This window comes from Corvus cornix, chromosome 2 (assembly GCF_000738735.6).
Source record: "Corvus cornix cornix isolate S_Up_H32 chromosome 2, ASM73873v5, whole genome shotgun sequence".
Taxonomy (NCBI): Eukaryota; Metazoa; Chordata; class Aves; order Passeriformes; family Corvidae; genus Corvus; species Corvus cornix.
The window spans coordinates 47,323,679-47,345,447 of record NC_046333.1 but is presented as its reverse complement, the minus strand read 5'-3'; the positions used below and the strand labels follow the sequence as shown (position 1 = coordinate 47,345,447).

At 41.4% G+C, this 21,769-nt stretch overlaps 1 protein-coding gene and 1 long non-coding RNA gene across 2 annotated transcripts; one reads left to right on the top strand and one right to left on the bottom strand.

The window, feature by feature from the left end:
- Positions 1 to 1,038: 1,038 nt before the first annotated feature.
- Positions 1,039 to 19,840, top strand: GPNMB (glycoprotein nmb). Its single transcript, XM_010399041.4, has 11 exons — positions 1,039 to 1,338; positions 6,213 to 6,362; positions 7,073 to 7,216; positions 8,519 to 8,698; positions 9,772 to 9,930; positions 10,397 to 10,705; positions 11,879 to 12,001; positions 13,648 to 13,750; positions 14,644 to 14,849; positions 16,319 to 16,406; positions 17,176 to 19,840. Exons 1-11 carry the CDS (start codon positions 1,269 to 1,271, stop codon positions 17,327 to 17,329), a joined length of 1,686 nt encoding a protein of 561 aa, XP_010397343.2. The 5' UTR covers positions 1,039 to 1,268; the 3' UTR covers positions 17,330 to 19,840.
- Positions 18,748 to 20,672, bottom strand: LOC109144556. The gene is made up of 2 exons (XR_002045401.3): positions 20,440 to 20,672; positions 18,748 to 20,040 (listed from the first exon to the last, which is right to left on the bottom strand). It is a non-coding gene; the product is annotated as an uncharacterized LOC109144556 (long non-coding RNA).
- Positions 20,673 to 21,769: the final 1,097 nt, after the last annotated feature.

Here is a 21,769-nt window from a genome sequence, read left to right as displayed (position 1 = left end):
CTCTGGGTAGTGGTAATAACTTACACAGCTAATAGAAAACACTAGAAAAATAGAAGAAACTACAAAAAAAAAGGTAGTCAGAGCTCTAAAATCCCCTTCCATTGGGCAATCTCTTCATTCTGTTGATAGTGCCTTGGAATTACGGACTTCCACCTGCCCTGCCCAAAATAAAAATGGTTTACTGTTGCCCAACTCACTGGTTTCTGGCTAGCCAGTGTCACACTTATGAGTGCTGCTCCTTGGGATCACTGAAACTACTACTGAATTCTCTCTTGAGGACTGTACTCGGCTCTATGCCTTGCCATCTTACCAAAGCTTGTTTTTGCTGCAAACAACAGCAAGAAACTTCGCAAGGCTGCCAGGGCATCAGTGACAATCAGCTGCTGCGCTGCCTGCAGAAGCACACCTGGGCTGGGGAAGCACACTGAACCTGAATTTGAACCACTAGGTGCAGTGTTTGCCAACCTACGCTGGTCCTCTTGAGCCACTGGTTATACCTCATTATTAGGCTGGGCAGCAAAGTCCATTTTTTGTTTATTGCTACAATCCATGAAGTTTATACAATCAAGTACTTGTCTGTGTGTGAGTCACGGCAACTTGGGAGCCAAATATTGAATGGCCATCACCACACAGGGGCTGTGATGGCACCTCTAGCCATGGTTGAATACAAAAGGCATGTACTCACTAAATGTTTAAATAACATTTTTCTTAACAATCAACTCTGATCAGGAGCCAAGTCAAGAGATGTGTTTGAATTGGCCATTTTCCATTTAGTTTAGAGTTGTTGCCCAGCATATGGGGTGAGCCATGTGTTTAAGTAGTGATGGGTTCATCAAATGCAGTGAGCTGTTGCAGTAACACTTGCAAATCAGGCTGGGGAAAGAGTTAATTTGGATTTCTGGAAATAAGTGTTCCTAATTTAAAAACAAATTAAGTACAAAAATTGATCACAGTGCAAAACTAGTATAAAAATGCCTGTGAGGTGAATGGTGTGGCTCCAAACAGGTCTCTCAGAAATCCCAGGGAATGCTGAAAGCAAAGGGAGTGAGTCATAAGCACATGAGCTGAAAGAAGCTGAAGACAAAATCATGCATCTCTGCTTAATTCCATCACATGATGAGTCCCGGGGCCCTTGATTTAATCGGAGAGCAGAGCAGCAGAGAAACTTCATTCTCACCTCCCAGTGGGGACCGGAGGAGTTTCCGCGCGCAGTCTCTGGCCACGCTGCTCCTCGGCAGGCGCTGAGCCAGCCCAGGTTCTCGGGAACCATGAGCGGTGTTCGCCACCACCTCGGATTGCTGCTCCTGGCCCAAGCGGTGCTGGGTGCTGCCGCCACACGTGAGTGCTTCCCTCGCCCCAGCATCCCTGCCTCCTGCCTCGGCGCGTTCCACATCCCAAGCCAGCGCAGCAAAAGCGGATGCTCCGTGCACCTGTGGTGGTTGCTGGAGCCGTGCCTGCGACCCAGTAGGCGACAGCCGGTTCCACCTCAGGGTGGCCTGGCTCTGGGTAGAAAAGGTGCCCGAGCTGGGGAAGTGTGCTGAGAACTGCTCAGTAATCTGTTCCCTGCGCTCCACAGGTACACGGAGCTGACTGGAGCTAAACCTTGGCTCTTGGCAGCAAATTCTTGGCAACACTTCTCCAGTTCAAGCATGGCTAAAACGGCAGATGCAGAATGGGCTTTGAACAGTTTGCTTGGCTCAGCTGTGGCTGGGAGAGGCCAGATCAGAAACAGTGCTCCCCACTGGGACACTTGGACCTGTGGATTCCTAACCTCAGGGAGCCCAGTCAAGGAATTAGATCTGCAAGCCACAGTAGGGCTGATCTTCTGCTTCTTTCTGGGCTCCCAGTTTGACTCAAGTCTTAGAATGACTCCCTGAGTTCAGGGCTGGGAATGTAGAAACGGGATTTTAAGCTCAAATTCCAGAATGTACAGTATAAAAAATTAAAAACCTTAAAAGCTGAAGTTCATCTGAGCATTCATCTAGCCTTGTACCTGCCTCCAATGGAGAACAGTACTGGGTGTATGACCGGGCAGGTCAGGACACCTTCCCAGCTTTCAGTGATTTACAGCACCAGAATTGCCTCTGTCAGATGCAGAGTCATTGTATTTAACAGTTTTTATTAGACTTCTTCCATCTGTTCATGCATTTGGGCTTTCATTGCAACACGTGTAAATTTTTGGGACACACTACATCCTGCCAGCAAAAAATTTCACACCTTAATTGTGCCTTACGTGAAGAAGCGCCTTTCATGTGCTTAGAACCTGTAACCTGCTGGTTTCATTTGATTCTCCTTTTGTACTTTCAGCTTCTTCCTCCATGCTGTTCATGATTCTGTTTTTATATTCTGCTCTGTCACCTCTTCTCCAGGCTTCAAGACACAGTCTATTTAGCTGTTCCTCATATGGAAACAATTCTATCCCTCTGTAGCATCCTCGCCACCTCTCCCTGTATTTTTTCAGTTCTTTTATTCAGATTGAGCTGCAGAGAACAGAGGATACAGTACTCTCAAGACATGGCATTATACAATGCTGTAATGATGTTCACATCTTTGTTCTCTATCTAGCCTTTTCCTAGATTTTCAACTACCAGTGAGCACTGCATTCAAAACTATAAAGCTGCAAGATCCCATTTCTGAGTTTAGAGCTAGTTTAGAGCCCCTCATTCTCAAAGTAAGGTTACATTTAACTCTGCTGAATTGCATAGTTTTATTCTTGAGTCATTGAGTTTTGTACAGTCCTCCCCTCTATTACTTTAATGCACAGTCTTCAGCAGATTAAAGAACTTTGCTGTTTGCCTGTTTTCCAGATTATGGACATTTTAAATTATTTTAACAATGGAGAAAAATGGGCACTTATTCATAACTTTTTTCATATCCTAACCAATAATTTGTTCATGTGAAATCCTTCATTCTTATCCCACGGTAACTTAATTGCTTTATGTTCCTTTAGCAAGGGACCTCATCAAGTGCTGTCTGGAACTCAGGCAGACTGTAACAAGCAGGTCAGCCTTGTTCCCATGCTCTCTGTCTCCCTCACAGAACTCAGAATATGTTTGTGAGCAATGCACTCCTTTTATGGCAAATCATATTAATGCACTGTACCTACTTACTCTGTTCTTCACTGCTGTTCCTACCAGCTTCTCCAACTTGAGCCCCAAAGTTTTTTTTATCCTCTAAATCTTCCCTGGAAGTGTTTTTAAAAACTGTCATCACATTTGCCAATTTTCGTTTCTCAGTCACTGAAGCAGTGTTAAGCAAGATGTTACATGCTATGGTTAATAGCTCATTTATTTCACTCTTGAATAACTTCCATACTTGGGCCATCCTATCTAGACAACTTTGTCATTTTGTTGATTTGTTCTATAATTGGGGTTTTTTTGTGCCAACACTTCATTTTGAGAGATACTCTTATCATTGTAAAAAAAATTTCTATCACAGAAACCTCCTATGTTCTTCCATTTTGAATGAAAATATAAACCAATTGACCTATTTGACTTTTGTGCTACCCCTTTACCTTCCCTGAATGCTTCTTTTGTGTCTACATCCTTTTGGCCCTAGACTTCCTGGCAGGCTTTCCCACTTAGTTTAAGTTGGGGGAAAAAAAAATTTAAAAAATTAGTTCTTATGTCTTTGCAAGTTGTTCCTCAAATTCTTTTTTGTCCTGCTTTTTTATGTTTCTATACCTAACTTTAGAAAGTTTATGTTACAGTCTGATGCCATTCCATCAGCCTTTTTACTTCTAATACACCTTTATCCTCTTTAGCTGGGTCATCTTTCTATTTCTGCTGTCCTAACACTGGCTCTCATTCTCTCTTTCATGGCTAATACACTTTTGCAGGAAATATTGAACTTGTCTTTGCTACATTTTTCACCAAAATGAAAGCCAGAATGAGAAAGAAGTCAATTGAAGTACAAGATCTTTTCTCCTATGATCACCTCACCAAAACTATTACAGTAATCTGTTCCTTGGAGCATAACATTACTCTATTTTGAACTGAATTGCTCTAATTTTGGTTATGACCAACATCTGGTTTTGAGTGGTTTTCATTGTTAAAAAAGAAATACATTAAGGCTTTTTGTTCCTTTAAATTCACCAACTGAAAATCTTCAGTTCCATGTGTTAGAGAAACTAGTGCAGAAGTTTTTCCTCATCTGAAAATCCATCTTTGTCTTGTCCTGAAGCTTGTGAAATGTTTTGTATTCGATTGAAACAAACAAAGCACATCAGGGACACAAAGAAATACCTAAGCAGCTTGTGATTTAGAAGCAGTGACAACAGTTATTACTGGACTAGAAAATGAATTCTGAATTCAAGGATTGTTACTGAAACTCAAAATTAAAAGCATTTATAAAATTAAAAGTGCTCCAGATGTTTTTGATAAATTGAACATTTGGTAAAAAAAGACTGAAAAGTTTTCATCTGACAAAATCAAAACATTTTTATTCATTAAATATTTTTTAGATAAAATCAAGGAGAATGGGAAAAAGAAATTACTAAAATTATGTAGCCATTTACTTTTGAATAAAATGACACATTTATTTAGTTATACCTAAAGTGAAATTGAACTTGCTTTGTGAAGTACTTTTATAGTTGCTAATTTGTTTTTTTCCTGAGCAAAGTTTCTGAACGACAACACTACCGAACTCTTCTTCTGACCAAGACTCAAAACAATACAGCATGTGATACAGGTCATTAAGTAAACACCAGTCATAATGTTATGTTTGCTCACATCAAAATATATTAGATCTGAAGGAAAGACTTGATTCAAGTGATTTAAGTGAGACTGCAGGGAGTTCCTGGAGGGGAAAAGACTGTGGGAGATTGTGCCTCTGAGTGCAAAATCTGTTCTTTTCCTCCAACCATTCAGTCCTCAAGACTGGAGAGAGAGCTGCCAGCATCAGCTTGGAGTTGAGATGGGACTGGGCAAGGCATGTTCTTCCTGCCCAGCAGAAATCTCACTGGCAATAAAACACAAAGAGAAAGCAGCTCCTGCCTCTTCTTCTGAGCTGTTTCTCTGGTTCTCTCTTGCAGTAAAATTAGGAATCACCCACCTCTAAAGACTGTGCTTAAACTGGCTACACCTGCTCCGTGTCTTTTCCAAAGCTTGGAGAAATTCCGCCACAACCAGTTAGGTTACAGTATACAGAGCAATTCTTGCCCTTCTTACAGGTCTCTGCATTTTCCTTGAAGACATCCAGAACTTTGTTGCACTTGGGTATAAATCTCAGAAGCATTCTGCATCAGCTATACCTTTACAATAAAGCCACGGAAAGCAGAAATCCTAACACCCTTGGTGTTGTGACAGAATGGCACACCCAGCAGTTACCTTACCTGATTAACACGGCAGAGCTCTTTGAAGCCTCCAGGCTTTCATGGAACTGTGCCCATGAGCCTACTTATTAACATATTTTTATGGCATCCTACAGTGTCCAACATGTTCCTACAGGTTACTTGGATATTTACGTTGCTTCCCACTATGTGTCCTTTGTGACAGAAAGAGGGATCCTAGAAGCCTGGGAAAAGTTTGAGCCCATCATTTGTAGTAATATGAGAAGAAAGAGGTTATTGAAGTTATTTAATATCTGAGCCATTTTTAAATAACAGGCATGAAGCTAATACGTTATTGTTGCTATATTATAAACACATTGAATTTACTATTCAGCTCTAAATTTCCTTTTCTGGAAATACCAGCTTCTGTTATAATTGGTTCCACCCCTCCCACCCAAACCACCAGCCAACTCACCAAAGGAGCTGCACTGGGTCAAAAACTAATTCCTGGCATAACTTCCACTAGAGCACAACTCAGACACAGAATGCATTTATCGTGTTAGCCTTTTACTCATAGGTTTATTACCAGGCAAAACAGTCAGAAATCAAGCAACCTCTGTGCAGAGAGCCTGACTCTTGCAGGCTTATGTAAATTCTTATAAGCAATTGCTCTGATATGGTCAAAACACAGTAAACATGTTTATTCTTTGTCTGGGAAGTTTGCAATAGTGCAAGGAGAAAAAAATATCAGTCCGACAGGAACTGTCTTTATGTTGATTATAGTTGATGTGTTTATAGCCTCGATGATAAAATTCCGTAACTTTCCTACTGGTGAAAAGTTTTCTACCAGTACACGATTAAAGCTCAACACAAGCATAATGTTTTTATAGAGTAGTAGGGAAAATTGGATTACATTTACACCGATGTTTGGTTTTCTCTCTAGGGTTTCAAGATGTGTTGAGCCACGGAAGTACTTCTCCTGTCACATCCTATAAGAAGCTACAAGGCTGGTCTAGTGACCAAAATAAATGGAATGAAAAGCTTTATCCTTTTTGGGAAGAGGGAGATCCCAGATGGAAGGACTGCTGGAAAGGTGATCGCATATACACATTTCAAAGACACTTGCAAAGCTGGCCAGAAAATCCATCACAATACAGAGTGCAGGTGCTATAGTGCATTTTCATAGGGGCAACATCCACTGCTGCACAGAATGGCGAGTTAGAGATGACTGGGTTTGATACCATTCCCAGTGGGTTGTCTGAGGAAGCAGAACAGTGAGGTATTACATAAAATGCTTTCCCATTATGACTAATCTCAGACATTAATACTTACTCAGAAATATTAATGGTCAGGGCTCCAGAACAATCCATTATGTAAAACATGCCCTGCAGGACAGGTAGCTTCAACTGCTACCTCAGCAGGACAAGTGGGCTTCTGACTGACAACTTCAGCAAAGACCATGTTTATTGTCACCTGCTCTGAGCTGTGACTGTATAATTCCTAGGGAGAAACAAAAATTTTCTCCTTTGGAATATATTGACCTCCCATGGGTAGAAAACTATATTCTTAGCTCTAGGAAGAAAATTAATGGTAGACCAGTAAGTGATCTGGGGGGCAATGCTGAGTCCCTCTGATTGTTTGAAGCTGGGGTTTTGATAAGAGCGGAAGTGACTTAAGAGCATGAAACCCCTTAGAAACAGAATAATCAATAAAGCATTTCTAATGTAAATGGTGCACAGTTGATTGTAGCTTCTGCTCTGATGCACCCTTTGCTGCAGTGGAGACTAATTTTCTTTTCTACAGGTGGAAGGGTGACAGCCAAACTGGACAGTGACAGCCCAGCGCTGGTAGGATCCAACGTGACCTTTGTGGTGACTCTCCAGTTTCCCAAGTGCCAGACAGAAGATAATGATGGCAACATAGTGTACAGGAGAAACTGTACCCAGGGTAGGTGATGCCAATTTCCCTGCACCCCACACACATCTGCCTGGGGCTGGCGTGAATGTGTCACTGAGCACGGAAAGCATCACAGGCGCACCCGATGAACAGCAGCCGTGTTGGATTTAACTGATAACTGATAACACTTACCTGTGCATACCCAGCCTGTGCCACACCAGTTTCTTTCCTAAGAAGATCACTGTGGTATTTTTAGTGTTCTGCCCCACTGTATATATCAGGTAATTTAAGACTGACCATCGTTATAAATTTGCCTTCCCAAAGCAGTCACATAATCCAACTTCCCAACAGAACTATTACTGCTTTTCAGCTCAGGCACAATATTGCACAGTCACACTGCTTTCTTTCAAACTTATAAAGCTGTCAATTTATAAAATTAAGGGTTTTTTTCAGTTATGAATTGTAGAGTTCAGTAACCACATCTGCATCTTGAAAAACTCTCACAAAAGAGTAAATCTCACACTTCCACATTTTAGGAATTAAAAAACAAACAAATATTTAAAAATCAAGCAATATTTTCCTCAGAAAATCACCCTTTTTCATCTTATTTACTCCTACATGGAGGAAAAGCCTAACATATATCCACTGTTTTAAGCTGCTGGATCTAGAACAACACATGCTGTTGTACCTTTCATCCTTTGAATTCATAAATGTTCAACAAATTTTTTTACTGATCAAAGTCATTTTCATTTCAAGGCATATCAGCAAGTTTTTTGTCAGCCTAAGTTCCAGTTTTTAACTGTCTAATATTTTGTTAGCAGCTGATATCCATACTCTACTTAATATCTGCTGTGCTGTTTGGGGGAGGAAACTTTCTATTTACTATCCAGAAAACTACAGAAATTCATGTCTAAGTTATTTAAAGGTGCCTTAGGAAAGTTCTCTGACAAAACAAAGTCACTTCATTACAGTGCTTTCACAGCCACTCTTTGTACTTAAAATTTTAGATTCTGCTTGCCAAATATTTAGGTAGCCTTATTAGTGAAACAGTAGCATCCTGTGTAGTCAACAGCAAGTTTTTGGGCAAGCACTTTTAAATTGTGTCTGGCCCATGAGACAGTAAAGTTTTTTTTAACTTCTTAATAAAACAGCACCAAGACAGAACAATTTTGTGTTTACATTAAAAACCAAGCAAGGCACAACCTCAGAATAAAAGAATGAACGTCAGTCTAAAAATACCCCGCTTCACCTGTTAAGTGCAGTAACTGCTATAACCTGCAGTGCTTGCCTCCTGTTTCTTGACTTTCTGCACATTTCTCAGTTGACCAGAACATGTCCTATTCCTATCCTTAGATCCTCCAGCTTCCATGGATCAGCAAGTCTATGTCTACAACTGGACTGAATGGACTGACAACTGTGGCTGGGAAAACTGCACAAGCAACCACAGCCATAATGTATTCCCAGACGGACGTCCTTTCCCTCATCACCCTGGCTGGAGGAGAAGGAACTTTGTCTACGTGTTTCACACTTCTGGTTAGTACTGCAACACATGCCTTGGTTGGGGTGACCCTGCAAACCTTATATTCCCTTTGTACACAACTCATTTGTCAAGTATGTCTTACCAAAAGCCCTTTGAAAAGGATTCCACAGTCTTGAGTGGAAATACTGAATTAACTCCCCACTTTTCCAGAGATGCCTTCAGGTGTTTAGTCTAGAAATCATGGATTACCAGAAGATTCTCTTTAAATCTGCATTCACATTACTATCACTGAAGAAAATTAATTTCCTTTCAGTAGTACTCAAGATCTTTTTCTAGGAAAACAGAGTGTCTGAGCAGGTCAGTCAGACAATTTGTTGACAGCTCACTGCCACTTCAGACTTTTAAATTTGAGAGAGAACACAGTGCTGTGTATCACCAGTTTAACAGTGCAGCACTTCTTGTCTCTAGGGAGGTGAGAACTGCCACTGGCTGTGATGCTGCTCTGGTCACAGATGCTGATTTTCAGTGTTTCCTGCTCCTGAGTATGTAATGGTTGGGCTATTCCTGCCATTGGCTACGTACTAAATCTTAGTGCCCTCAGTTCACCTGGATAAATCAGTATTATTGTCAGTATCAGTACGAGTAATAATAATAATAATATTCCAAATTTTAAGCAGAGGTGATACTATTTACCTACCTCAATCAGCTGTTAAAAAGACAAATAATTGAATATATTCAAATGGTTCTAGCAAGAGGTAGTATATCTTCTGGCTACACTGAAAGCAAACACAAGATCACTTAAAATGCCTCACACCGTCCACTGCATAATCCTAATGACTTAACGTAATGTAATTGCTTTGGAAAGATGTAGATACCTTGGCAAATTTTTATTGGATTAGTGAAATTTTGGGCATCCTTTTGATAACTTTGAAAAACTGGAATTTATGTGAGTAAACACAATGTAAAAGTATCCAGTCCTTCGAAAACACATGCCAGATTATTGGAAGACATTTCTGAACTATTCATTTTGATTTTGACAATCCAAGGTTCTCAGAGACTCTGCCTCTCACAAAACAACTTGCAGTGAGGCTGAGGGGGTAAATGTTAAGTTCATGTTCTGTTTCAGGTCAGTATTACCAAACAACAGGACGATCTTCAGCAAAGTTTTCAGTCAACACAGCAAATATCACTCTTGGCAAACACGGGATGGCAGTGTCCATTTACAGGAGAGGGCACTCGGGATTTGTTCCAATTGCGAGAGCAAAAGCCATCTACTCTGTAACAGGTGAGTGTGCTGGAATCATCTGTAATTAAATCCTGGGGGTATTTGTGGCTTAGGTATTAAAAAAATTCAGCATAAGCATCATCTGGCATGAAAAGGAGACATTGGCCAGAGAAAGGTTTTTGATATTAAAGTGGAATCTGGTAAATTGTCTTGAGTAGCTTAAGTTCCCTTTGTGTCTAGCTCAGTAGTGACTCCTCTACTTTGTAATGAAAAATTATTTATGAGAGATAATACAATCTTCCACAGATGTCTGTGATTCCTCATTTGTTCCCATACTTTTCTGGCTAACTGTTTCCTACTGACATTCACTCCTCAGGTCATAAATTGAATTAAAGTGGAAACCTGTGTTAAAGATACCATTTACGTCTCACATTCTGACTGCTGCTGTTCAGAGACTTTGGAACTGCTTATTGTCTGCAGCCAGATATGTCTGCTTTATTTGTTTACTTCTTTTTTACCCCTCCAGACAAAATTCCAGTATTTGTGAGCATGTTCCAAAAACATGACCGCAACATCTCAGACTCCATTTTCATCAAAGACTCACCAATTACATTTGATGTGAAGATCCATGATCCCAGCTACTATCTGAATAATTCTGCCATCTCCTACAAGTGGAACTTTGGAGATGGAAGTGGCTTATTTGTAGCCAGCGGTTCTAGTACATCTCACACCTACACTCTGCAAGGAAACTTTACTATGAATTTAACTGTCCAAGCGATTATACCTGTACCTTGCAAGCCAGTAACACCCACTGCACCACCACCCACCTCAGCAGGTAAGCATTTATCAAACAGCAGCCGCATTTGGAGCTATTCTAAAACTCTGTATTCTGAGTTAATATCTTTAGTAGTTTTACTGTCATAATGAAAGAGCTGCAAGCCTCTGCAAACCCTCTATAAAATTGGCTTAGAGACAGAATCAATAAGCACAGATTCTTCTATGACTCTATGGTAGGGATCACTTACACATTTAACTACTTATGCATCCAGTTCTACCACCATACTTACAGCATACGAAGATCTTCAGGTGAATATAAATGTACGTTTGTATCATCTCTGCTACACCTGGTCAGGAGATTTTAGCCTTATCTACTCAGGGTCATCTACTGAGGTAAGATGTAAATTTCAAGTGACAAAGAGGAATTTCAGAACACTCTTAGAGCAAGTTCCTTTCTGGATTGCATTAACTTCCATCCAAAATTAAATGAGATTGGATTGAACTAGAAAAACCAAGTCATATTCAAAAATATGGGATTTCCACATGGCATTAACCCAGAACAGCTTTTCCACTTTAAATGTATTGACTAACATATTTCAGAATAACTTTTATTATGTTCAGCATTGGTTTATCATCTCAGAGGGTTTTAAGGTTTGCAGAAAGCCTGCAGTTTCAGCTATAATATTACTACTGTGAAATTGTAAATGCGGCTATATTTTTCCAATTTCATATTTTTAATATGTCCTCTTACCAAAACACTGAGTGAGAATGAAAAATGAAAGGAAAGATATAATTTTCACCACTTCCCCTCTTCATTTTTCCACTAGTGGTAATGTAGAGCAGTGGGAAAATACCAGCTTTTAAAAAAGCATTTTAAATGTTTTATGGGCCTTTGGATTTCTTATATAATTGATTTGGGGATTTTAAAGAAGTATTTAATTGTATTACACCTTGTAGTCTCCCTTTTATTTCCCAGAGATGGGTGACTAGCCAGGTGGTTTTTGGAGTGAGGCTCCCCAGGCCACTCCAGCGTTCTGAAGTTGGGCACATGTGTTTTCTTTAAGGATTATTGCCATGAGCTCACACAGATACATACATGACCACACAGCTGCAAACCAAAGTCACTGACAGCCTATGGAATGAAAGCAGTTGGAACATATGGCTGTGTTCAGAATACTCCTGAGCAGAGCTTGTTCTAACATTGCGTATCTATTTCTTCTCCCTCAAACAGTTATGACCGAACCATCTTCTGATTCTGACTCTTCTCCCACTGTTGAGTCAGTGGAGGATAATCCTGATGGAGGTTGCCATATTTACAGAAATGGATACTATGGAAGTAGTATTGCTGTTGTAGGTAAGGATGTGGGTCAAAAGCTGAGGAATGGTGTTAACAATGAACAACAATGTATGGTAGTGTCTCGGTTTTGAAAGACAGGTATCTGCTAAGGAAGGCAGAAGCCCCCCCTTGAAGTGGCAGATATAACCCCTTTTCCCTCTAAGTTATTATATTTTGAAAATCAAGGGCCTTTAGGCGAAGATGTGGGAAATAGGAATAACAGTTCTTTACTATATATATATATATATGTATATAACCAGTCAAACAAAACAACAATAACTCTGGCAGTAACAGCAATCACAAACCCAGTGCCAGCCTTCTCGGCTGTCAGGCCCTTTCCCCTCGGGTGCAGTTCCGCTCGCAGCCGGCAGGGGCGCTGGCGGCTCCCGGTGAGCAGGGCAGGTGCGATGGTTCCTCCGCGGCTGCAGGGGGCGCTCCGGAGCGAGCTCGGGAAACCCGCGGCTCTGGTGCCCTGGGATCCCGGGAAGGGATGGGACAAAGGCTTCACAAACCCCTGGGCAGCCGATCCCGGACTCTCAGGAACAGCAGGCTGGAACGGCAGGCTAGAGCGGCAGGCTAGAACGGCAGGCTGGAACGGCAGGGACGAACGCAAATCCCGGGTGGCAGACGAGATGTATCCAGATGGGAGAACCCCACGGAGGCCCAGGCAGGCAGGGCGAGCAGGGCTACAGCGTAGCGAAAGCTCGAAGCAGCAGCGGGGCAGGGCAGCCACAGCCCGGTCTCCAGCAGGGCAGGGAAAGCGGCTTTTTGGGGTCCCGGCGTTGTTTCCAGCAAGAAGAAAGAACGGCCAAAAAGAAAGAAGCAGCAGCTCCTTTCTCTGCAGCTTCTCTCTCCGGACGCTCAGAGCGAACTGACCCCACACCCAGGTGTAGACAAAGGAATAGCCAGGCCCGCCCCACTCCCCTTTTTGTCTTTCTTAAGTACAGCTATTTGTCCCCTAGCAACATGCATATGGGAGAAAATTCCTTTAACAGGAAAAGAAAAAAAAAAACCTAAGACTAAACTAAAACCCCAACAGGTAGAAATAATGTTTATTTCGACACATTTTTATCAATTACATGAGAGCCACAAAATGATCATTCTCAAGGGCATAGCTGAGAGTTTTCAGGATTAATGTACAGACATCTAACTGGCTGACTGGTTTCTGCCTGCACTGTGCCAGAGGCTGGTTGCAGAGGTTATGATCCCTTGCTTTCAGACATGTGAGGCTGGGCCTCAGTCTGATTGCCTGCTGATGGCTGACACCGTGCGCTGGTGGGGATGTGCATTGTGTCACTCCTTTCCATATGACCAGCTTCTGAACATGCCACAGCAGGAGCACCTGGGCTGGGGAGGGGGTTTACAGAAGGTTGAACTGACCTTTGAATGCAGAGAAATCTCATGTAGCGGGAAGTGATTTAGCAAAATAAGGAAGTAAATAACAATAATGAGGGAAAAAAAGCAGACCAGAAAGAAGCAGCCTCACAGGGAAAGCACTGGAAAATTTCTCAACTTTCAAAGCCTTCAAGAGGAGTGCTAAGGGAGGGAGGAGGTTATGGAAAACAAGACCTGAACTGAGCATCAGCCAAACCCTGGAGGTTCAGTACACATTGACTTCAGAGCTTGTCATGTGTCCTACAGTTGATATGTGTTTCCTCTCCCAGAGGGAATCCTCGAGGTAAATATTATTCAGATGACAAGCATCCAGATGACAGAAAGTCAAGCTGAAAACTCACTGGTTGACTTTGTTGTTACCTGCCAAGGGAGGTAAGTGTGTGAATGAAGCTGTCAATCTTCCCTCTTTAGAACTAATTAGGTGCTGGAATGCCGTCTGCACTTAGATGCAGATGTATGAACAAAATTTGGGAACTGCAGTGTTTCTATTTCTTGACTGGAATTAAAGATAATGCAAGTCTCATTTTTAAACTATGCCAACTGAGGCTACTGCCAGGCACTTAGGATTCAGAGCAAATATCCAGTCTCAGTAAAAATAAGGAACTGATTGTGGGAAGAAACAATTTATAGCCTCCTGGCCAAGAAAAGATTTCAGCACTTACAGTAAAATGGGAAGCAGTTTACTGAAATTGTAAGGAAATCCTTTCTTTTTGGCCATGAGTTTTTGACACTTGGAATAAACGGGTGAGTCCAAGCAATTTCTTGGATACAGAAACATTGGACTAATATTCTTAGAAGGTTAGAGTTGAGAGGACTAAGAAGTACAAGTAATACCATGGTAATACAACTGGAATACAATTAACCTCTCTTAAGGGAGCCTTTTCTTTTCCAGCACATGATACTACTTATAAGAATCTGCATTCCTTTCTTAATGATGCATATTAAAGATAATGGACTTTATAAGCTGATTCGATGCAGGTAGCTCCTATGATCACCATAAAATGTTAAATAATAAGCAAAACAAGCAGATAATTATACAGATTGTATAAATGCATTCTATATAAAATCCACATGTGCATATATAAATGTATAGGTATGGAAAAAATACATATAGCATGAATAAAACATGCTTAAATCACTATAGTGCCACTGATTTCAATAGGCACCAGAATAAAGCTGGTGCACCAGTGCAATGTGTCTATGAACTGGGCTAACTGGGCTGACAGGACTCCTCAGATGCAATGTGCCCTCTCTTCCCATGCCAGTCTCCCCACAGATGTCTGCACAGTAGTTTCTGACCCCACGTGCCAGGTGTCCAAGAGCATGGTATGCGACCCCATCGTTGTCACGGATGAATGTTTACTCACCATCAGGAGAGCTTTTGAGGAACCTGGGACGTACTGTATAAACATCACCTTGGGTGATGACACAAGCCAAGCCCTTGCCAGTGCCCTGATTTCTGTAAATGGAGGTGAGTCCACAAAGGGCAGACGGGTTGCTGGTGAAAAGCTTCTCCCTGTGGTCATTTCCCTGCAGGGGAGAGAGCACAGGAATACATACTGGGGTTCTTATTATGCCTGGAAGCCTCAGCTGAGACTGCACCAGCTTGTGTAAGAGTTCATGCAAAGATAAAATGATTAGTATTTCCCTGGGGGAATTTTAGGTGTTAGACCTTGGTTTGACTTCTGTTTATGATCCAATGAATACAGTAATTATACAAACTATTCAATATCACAGAATATGAACAGTTCTTAAGCCATAATGTAATTTCCCACGGAAAATTGTGTTGGGCAGAAAAGCAGGTGGGGAACATGCCAGCCAGCCCACTCCACACATGAAGAGATAGCAGAAACAGAGGGTAATTCAGCTCACTTGAGACAGAATCAGAGTCTGCAGCAGAGTTGGCTGCCCTGGGCCCTCTTTACTGCCCACTGGCCTTCACATGGTTTCTACTTCTATATGAGGATAAGATGAATCATGTTCTGGAATGATCTGTGTAACATCCAGTGACTACAGAGTCTGCCCAGGGTAATTGTTTCAAAAGAGGAGCTTTACCTTTGGTTGGATGAGTGTCTAGCTCATAGCTATCAAAGCAGTCTTTGACAGAATCAGCTACTAAACTCAGCCTCAGCTAGAAGTCTAAACAATTGTGCTCCCTGCTCCCACTTCATTGCCCTCCTGACTTCCTATTACAATGTCCTAGCGACTCTTCCAAACTCTCCAATTACTATCAGCCAAGCAACTGACACTTTGCAGTCATTTTCCACAGTATTTTTTGCTGATTTTATTTAATCTAGGCGTAAGTTTATCTGTATTGATATCAGTTCATTATGAATAAGCACAGTGTCTGACCTGTAAGTGCATTCTGTCTCCTAAAGGTGAAAATAAGCATGCAGAAGGGTTTTTCTCAACTGTATTCACAGAGACTAGCTTTAGCCCAATAAGGCTGGTCTGCCTAGATTTCCTCCAGACGGCAAAGCTGAGTTGTACTTTGGGGCTCCCACTATAATCAAAGCAGAATTAGGATCAAAGAAAGGTTGCTGCTTTGAGTCACCTTCTGGATGAGCCCACCTAATTTTGTCGAACAGTTATCTTATAGTCATTTCCCCAGCATAGCAAATGGCAAGGATCAAATTAGCTTCACCTCATGGGGTGCCAAGAGGGCCCTTCATTCCCCTCCATGCTGGAAGGGCAGCCATGTGTCTGAGGAGCAGGGCTCATATAAGAAAACTGGCAAAGCCCAGCTCACACTCTCTCACTCTAGAATTACATGTATTAGGATGTGAAAGCACCACCTCCTGCCAGTCACTAATGCATATTAGAATTACCAACTGTGCTTCAATTTGTACAGCAATATGTAAAAATGGCATTTTCTTTAGAAATCCTATCTCACTGTAAAATAGAGGCTAACTTTTAATCAATCTACTTTCTGAACTCTAGGAGCATCATCTGGAACAACAGAAGGCGTCTTTATCTTCCTTGGCTTGTTGGCAGTGTTTGCTACCATTGGGGCATTTGTCCTTTACAAGTAAGTTGCTAGTTTCTATGATTAAAAACAGTTCAAAGAACTGTCAAAATATTATTTAAATTAACAAACCAAACAACTTAAATGTGCTTTAGCTACATTTTTGTTTCTTTACTATTGCAGCTCACAAATATTCTGGCAAATATTCAAGAAAATGAGATTACTGGCTTAGGCCACAAAATCATTGGAAAATATGCAGATGTTAAGGACTTTCAGAGAAAATTACACTCTGTGCCCATTAGCACAAACAGTAATACTAGGAGGCCTGGGAACTTCATGTAAGCAGAAAGTAAACTCCAACTGCATGATGTGATTTATATATGCAGTGAAACCAAATAAATTCTTCATTAAACAAGTGATGAATAAATTCTTTGGGGGAAAGGTGATGAACATGCAGGACAGCAGTTAACAGAAGCACATGTTGCTGCATTATTAGCTTGGATGTTTCTCATGAGACTTTGAGACTGCATCAAGGCTCCAGAGTCAAGTGTGTGCTCACCCTTCCCAGTGAGTGGTGAGAAGCACACACCTCCATGGAGCAGCAGTACTCCAATACTCCTTCTCCCTAACCAGGCCCCCGTCACCACTACTGACCTATGGCTGCCAGACATTAGATGGGATTGAACAGGGAAGGAGGAGAGAGAATGCATGATGAACACATGATTAGTGCTCTTATGCACTGGTCACATGCTAAATGTGGACTCTCCTTTAAAAGAAAGTCCTCTTCTCCTTTGAAAGTCTTTCAGCAACTAACTGTGCACATTCCTTGCAGGAGATACAAGCAATACAAGCCTATTGAGAGGAGTGCGGAACAAACAGAGAAGCAGGAGGGATTTACTGCTTACTTCAGCACTTTCAAAGCCATTTTCTTCCCAAAGAGCACTGAGAGAAATCCTCTGCTGAAGACTAAACCAGGCATTGTTTAAACCTTTAATGTAACACTATTAGATTAAGTACAGGACTCATATCTGAACTGTACTTTAGTGGGGCTTTATTCTTGTTACAAAAAAACCCCAGGGAGTAAGGTGAAAGCACATATAGATGGGATGGTAACTTTTGGGGCTTGGTGCAATTAGCAGCATTAAAGTAGTCTTTGTAGAAAAACAAGGAGGTAGTTTTAAGCACTTGCTATTCTTGCTTGTGATGTAGGATACACTCTTCTGAATTACTAATACCCCCCACCCCTGCCTTATCTGGCTTTTCTTACTTCTAGGTTAACAACCTGCAAAATTAATCACATCCATAATCTGGAACGGGAAAAAAAAGTTTAATTAAAAAAAAAAAAAAGACAAAAAACCCCAGCAACCAACCAACTTGTAAACACTTAGTTTTTATTGCTGCTTACTGCCTTAGCAGGATTCATGTCTTTGCTGGAAAGAGAGACATGGGGGGCAGGCACATGTTATGCCTGTGGAATGAAACATGCCATGGCCTATTCCCAGGCATTGGCACTGAACTGCTGCCACTGTTACCCTGTTCAGGAGGTCCTAGGACAGACTTGCCCCAGGCAGGCCAGCTTCCCACCAAGCAAACTGTAGATTCTGGGAACCACCAGAGGCACAGCCCCCCACTGTGAGTTTGGCAGCAGCCACCCTGTTTTTCAGGGTTCAATAGCATGGGTGCAGCTCATTCAATGCCAGCTGGCCTCAGGGCCAGAAAACAGGGCTGGACACACTTAGCTTCCCACTGGACATGGCTACCAGTGCATGAGTCTCTCTATAAACTAGACCACAGACACCCATGCAACAAGATGAGGCCCATTGGCTTGGCTCTCCCTGTTCAGACTTTGAGTCCCATGTAAAATTCTGAGTTGCAAGTGCTGATGCTGTCTTTGCCTCCTTTGCTTCCGTTGGTCTTGACACCCTGGACTGGCACCGCTGCTTCCAAGGGGGCAGACAGGTGGATATGTGCTCCACGTCCAATGAAGGGTCAGCAGAACAAGGGATCTAGCAGGAAGGGGTAACGTTCAACTGCCTTTTCCTCTTCTCTGTTCATTTCTGTCTTTCCTGCTGAAAAGAGACATTAATTTCTGCTTGTTCCTCCATCCCTCTGACCACTAAATCAAATAAATGAAAACTCCAATATCAACAAAACACTATGCTCCAATTTCTGCTTTTACATGACATATCCTAGAAAATGTAAACTTATGCAAAATCAATGTGCCTTCACTTGTTCACTCTAGCTGCAGTTCTGTTAAAAGAACTTTTTCTGAGGCCCTCCACAAGTGATCTGGCCTCATAGCCACACATGCTCATCACTCAGCATCATGGCATTTCACAGTGTGAGACCAGCACAAACTGCTGAAGGCTGGCTCACTGGATGATGAGAAAAGGACAGCATCTTGTTTGGTTGCTAAAAAGATTCATTGAGAAGAGCAAACAGACCAAAAATTCTTTATAGTTCATGTTTCATAAAACCCCTGCTGTTGTTAGTAAAGGTTATAATGAAAATGAAGGCTGGGCAAATGACCTTACACAATCAATTTCTAAACACTGAATTCTTTGAAGATCTGTATTTCAATATAATTAGCTTATTTACCATGTCTTGAAACATCTCTGATACATACTGTTTTCTGTTCCTGAGGCAATATATAATTATAAACACACTTTCCTACTGTTTTAGCAGATCTTTCAAATGCTTATCATTTGTAATCTGAATCTAGTCTTCACTGCCCCTTCCCAGTGTGCATAGACACCTTTAAATGACTTAAAGATATTTAAAAAAATGCAGATTCCAACATACCTGTGAGATTAGTTCTTTAGTTCTAAAATTCAACAACCTCTTTTCTTCTTTTGTTTCCAGGTTCTCCCATTATTGTAATTCTTTTGTGGCTATTTCAGTTATATTATTAAAAGCAGTGTACTTGCTATTGTTCTATCTTCCTTATACGTAAGATCCTATTGTCTAAGAACTAGCATCTCAAACTATTTTCTGACTTAAAAAGGAAACACATTTTCTGCAAAAATTACTGTCTAAATGTTATGTCTCTGTTATCAGTCAGGCAGGACTGTAATTTGTATTTGTTGCTCTAGCTTGAGGCAGGACAGGGGTTTAGTGGAAAGCTTAAGATGACCTGTAATGAAGCATGAAAACATTAAATCTGTCACAGTTTAGGATCAGTGAAGATTCAGGCTACCACCTAGGCTACATGCAGAAAACATCTTGCTTCTGCAAAACGCTGCATGTTGGATACTCAGAGACATCTTAAGCTTTTGCATAGAAAATGGCTTTCAGGCATACATTAAGAGCTTTTTTATATTTTAACCTAAGTATTAGGAATATCTTGCACTATCTCCCTTTAAGTTTCATGTCAGAATACAACATTTTTATATAATGATTTTGTCTTTTCAGCTGTAACTTCTATTTCATACCTCTTTACTTTTATACAATGGGATTTAACTGCTGCACTGACAAATAAACCATGTAATGATTTTAAAGAGTTCATTGCTTTGTCTCAGAACGAGAAACTGCGAGATAAGCAACTTGATGAGTTGCCCAATTATTGATCAAAACAGTGTCTACCTCCATAAAACACAGGATTTGCCTTACCCTCAGTTCACACCTGGCTCTACCATTGGTTATCGAGCTGGTTTTGCAGTCTCCCTCCAAGTGTACTCAGAGCAATGGCACCACAAACCTGAGAAGCAAGGAGACTTTCTTAACATCCAGTTGACACAATTTCAGAACAGATCAGGATACAAATGAACTTCATGTCCTTCAAAGGCAAGAACAGCTGACAAACAACAGATTTGTGAATGGCAGCAAATGTTACAAGACAGGTTTCAGGCATTCCCTTTGGAGAAATAACATCAAGAATGACATCAAACATAAATGTACATCATCTTCATAGAAAGAACATCTTTCCAAACATGTCTTCAAGAGAAATGGAAACATCAGTTGGGTAGCAACTGATTAAAAATTACTTTAAAAATTGAGCTGTTAATTCAACCCACTTGTTTTGTTCCTCCCCCTTTTTCTTCTTGAGTATTTTTTATAGCATACATTTAAGGCTCATCAGATGTGGCACTTTTCTTACCAAAGGTATTTTTAAGCTGAAACCAAGGCTGAAAAACACCAGTCTCTGAAGGAACTGTAGAGGAATCAAACAAAACTTTGCCAGAGACATCCAGCCACCGTGGCTTATTAGTACAAACAATCACCTCCAGCCTCATACAGCATAGTCAAATCTTCTTTAAAGATAAAGCTTTTATCACTGCAAGTCTTTATAATTCACACAGAATTCCATAATCCCAGATTTCTTAGGTTGGAAGGGACCTCTGGAGATGATCTAGTCCAGACCCTCCCTCCCCGCCCCCAAGACAGGGTCACCTACAGCAAATTACACAGGAGTGTGTCCAAGTGGGTCTGGAATGTCTCCAAAGAGGGAGACTCCATGACCTCCCCGGGCAGCCTGTTCCAGTGCTCTGCCACCCTTAAGGTAAAGAAGTTCTTCCACATGTTGAGGTGAAACTTCTTGGTTTTCATTTCTCGCCACTGCTCCTCGCCCTGTTGCGGGCCACCACTAGAAGGAGTCTGGCACCATCCATGGCTATGTCTTTTAAACCTTAATATCATTGTTTGACCACCATACGTGGTGAGAGAGGGAAACACATTCTGAATGGGAATTCTTTTATTTTAGTGACCCTGTAAATGCCAGGATTTCCAGGGGGAGGAGGTAGAGGGAAATACATTTCACCCACGTTAAATACAAATGCTTAAACACACCCAGCCCATAGTTTCTAAACCCTTGACAACTTTCTCCACAGCAAACCAAGCATAGCGAGACTACTACCCTGTGCCCATTAACACTATGTGGGAATTACTGAAATGGAAAACACAGTTTTCCTGAGAAAAATGTGTTAGTTTTTTAGGCAAAACTGTAGAGTTTAAAAAGGGACACAGGGCTTGAGCTGGGATATGCGGTTTGGGTTTATACGGCAGTGCCCATATACTGTATCTGCCCCTTTCCAGCTGCCCAGCAACCCAGCACAGCATAGCAGTGATTACAGAGCAGAAATTATCTTTCCTCTCAAATCTAGGCACGTCAAACCATCTTTAAAATTGATGCTTGTTTAACTATCCTTTGGCCCATGTTACCAAGCTGTGGTACCAAACTGCTAGGTTACCTCCAGGATGTATCCCCAAATTAACCTGCACCTGTTTTCTGGCTCCAGAATCCCACAGGCTGGATGCAGCTGAAAACCCAACAGATGAATTGCACATGGCAGGGAGGACAAGGGAGACCACAAGGTTGAAGAGCAACAGAACAAGGGGAAATGGCTTCAAATCGAAAGATAGTAGAGAAATTTTCTTTACTGTGAGGATGATGAGGCACTGGAACAGGTCGCTCAAAGAAGTTGTGGATG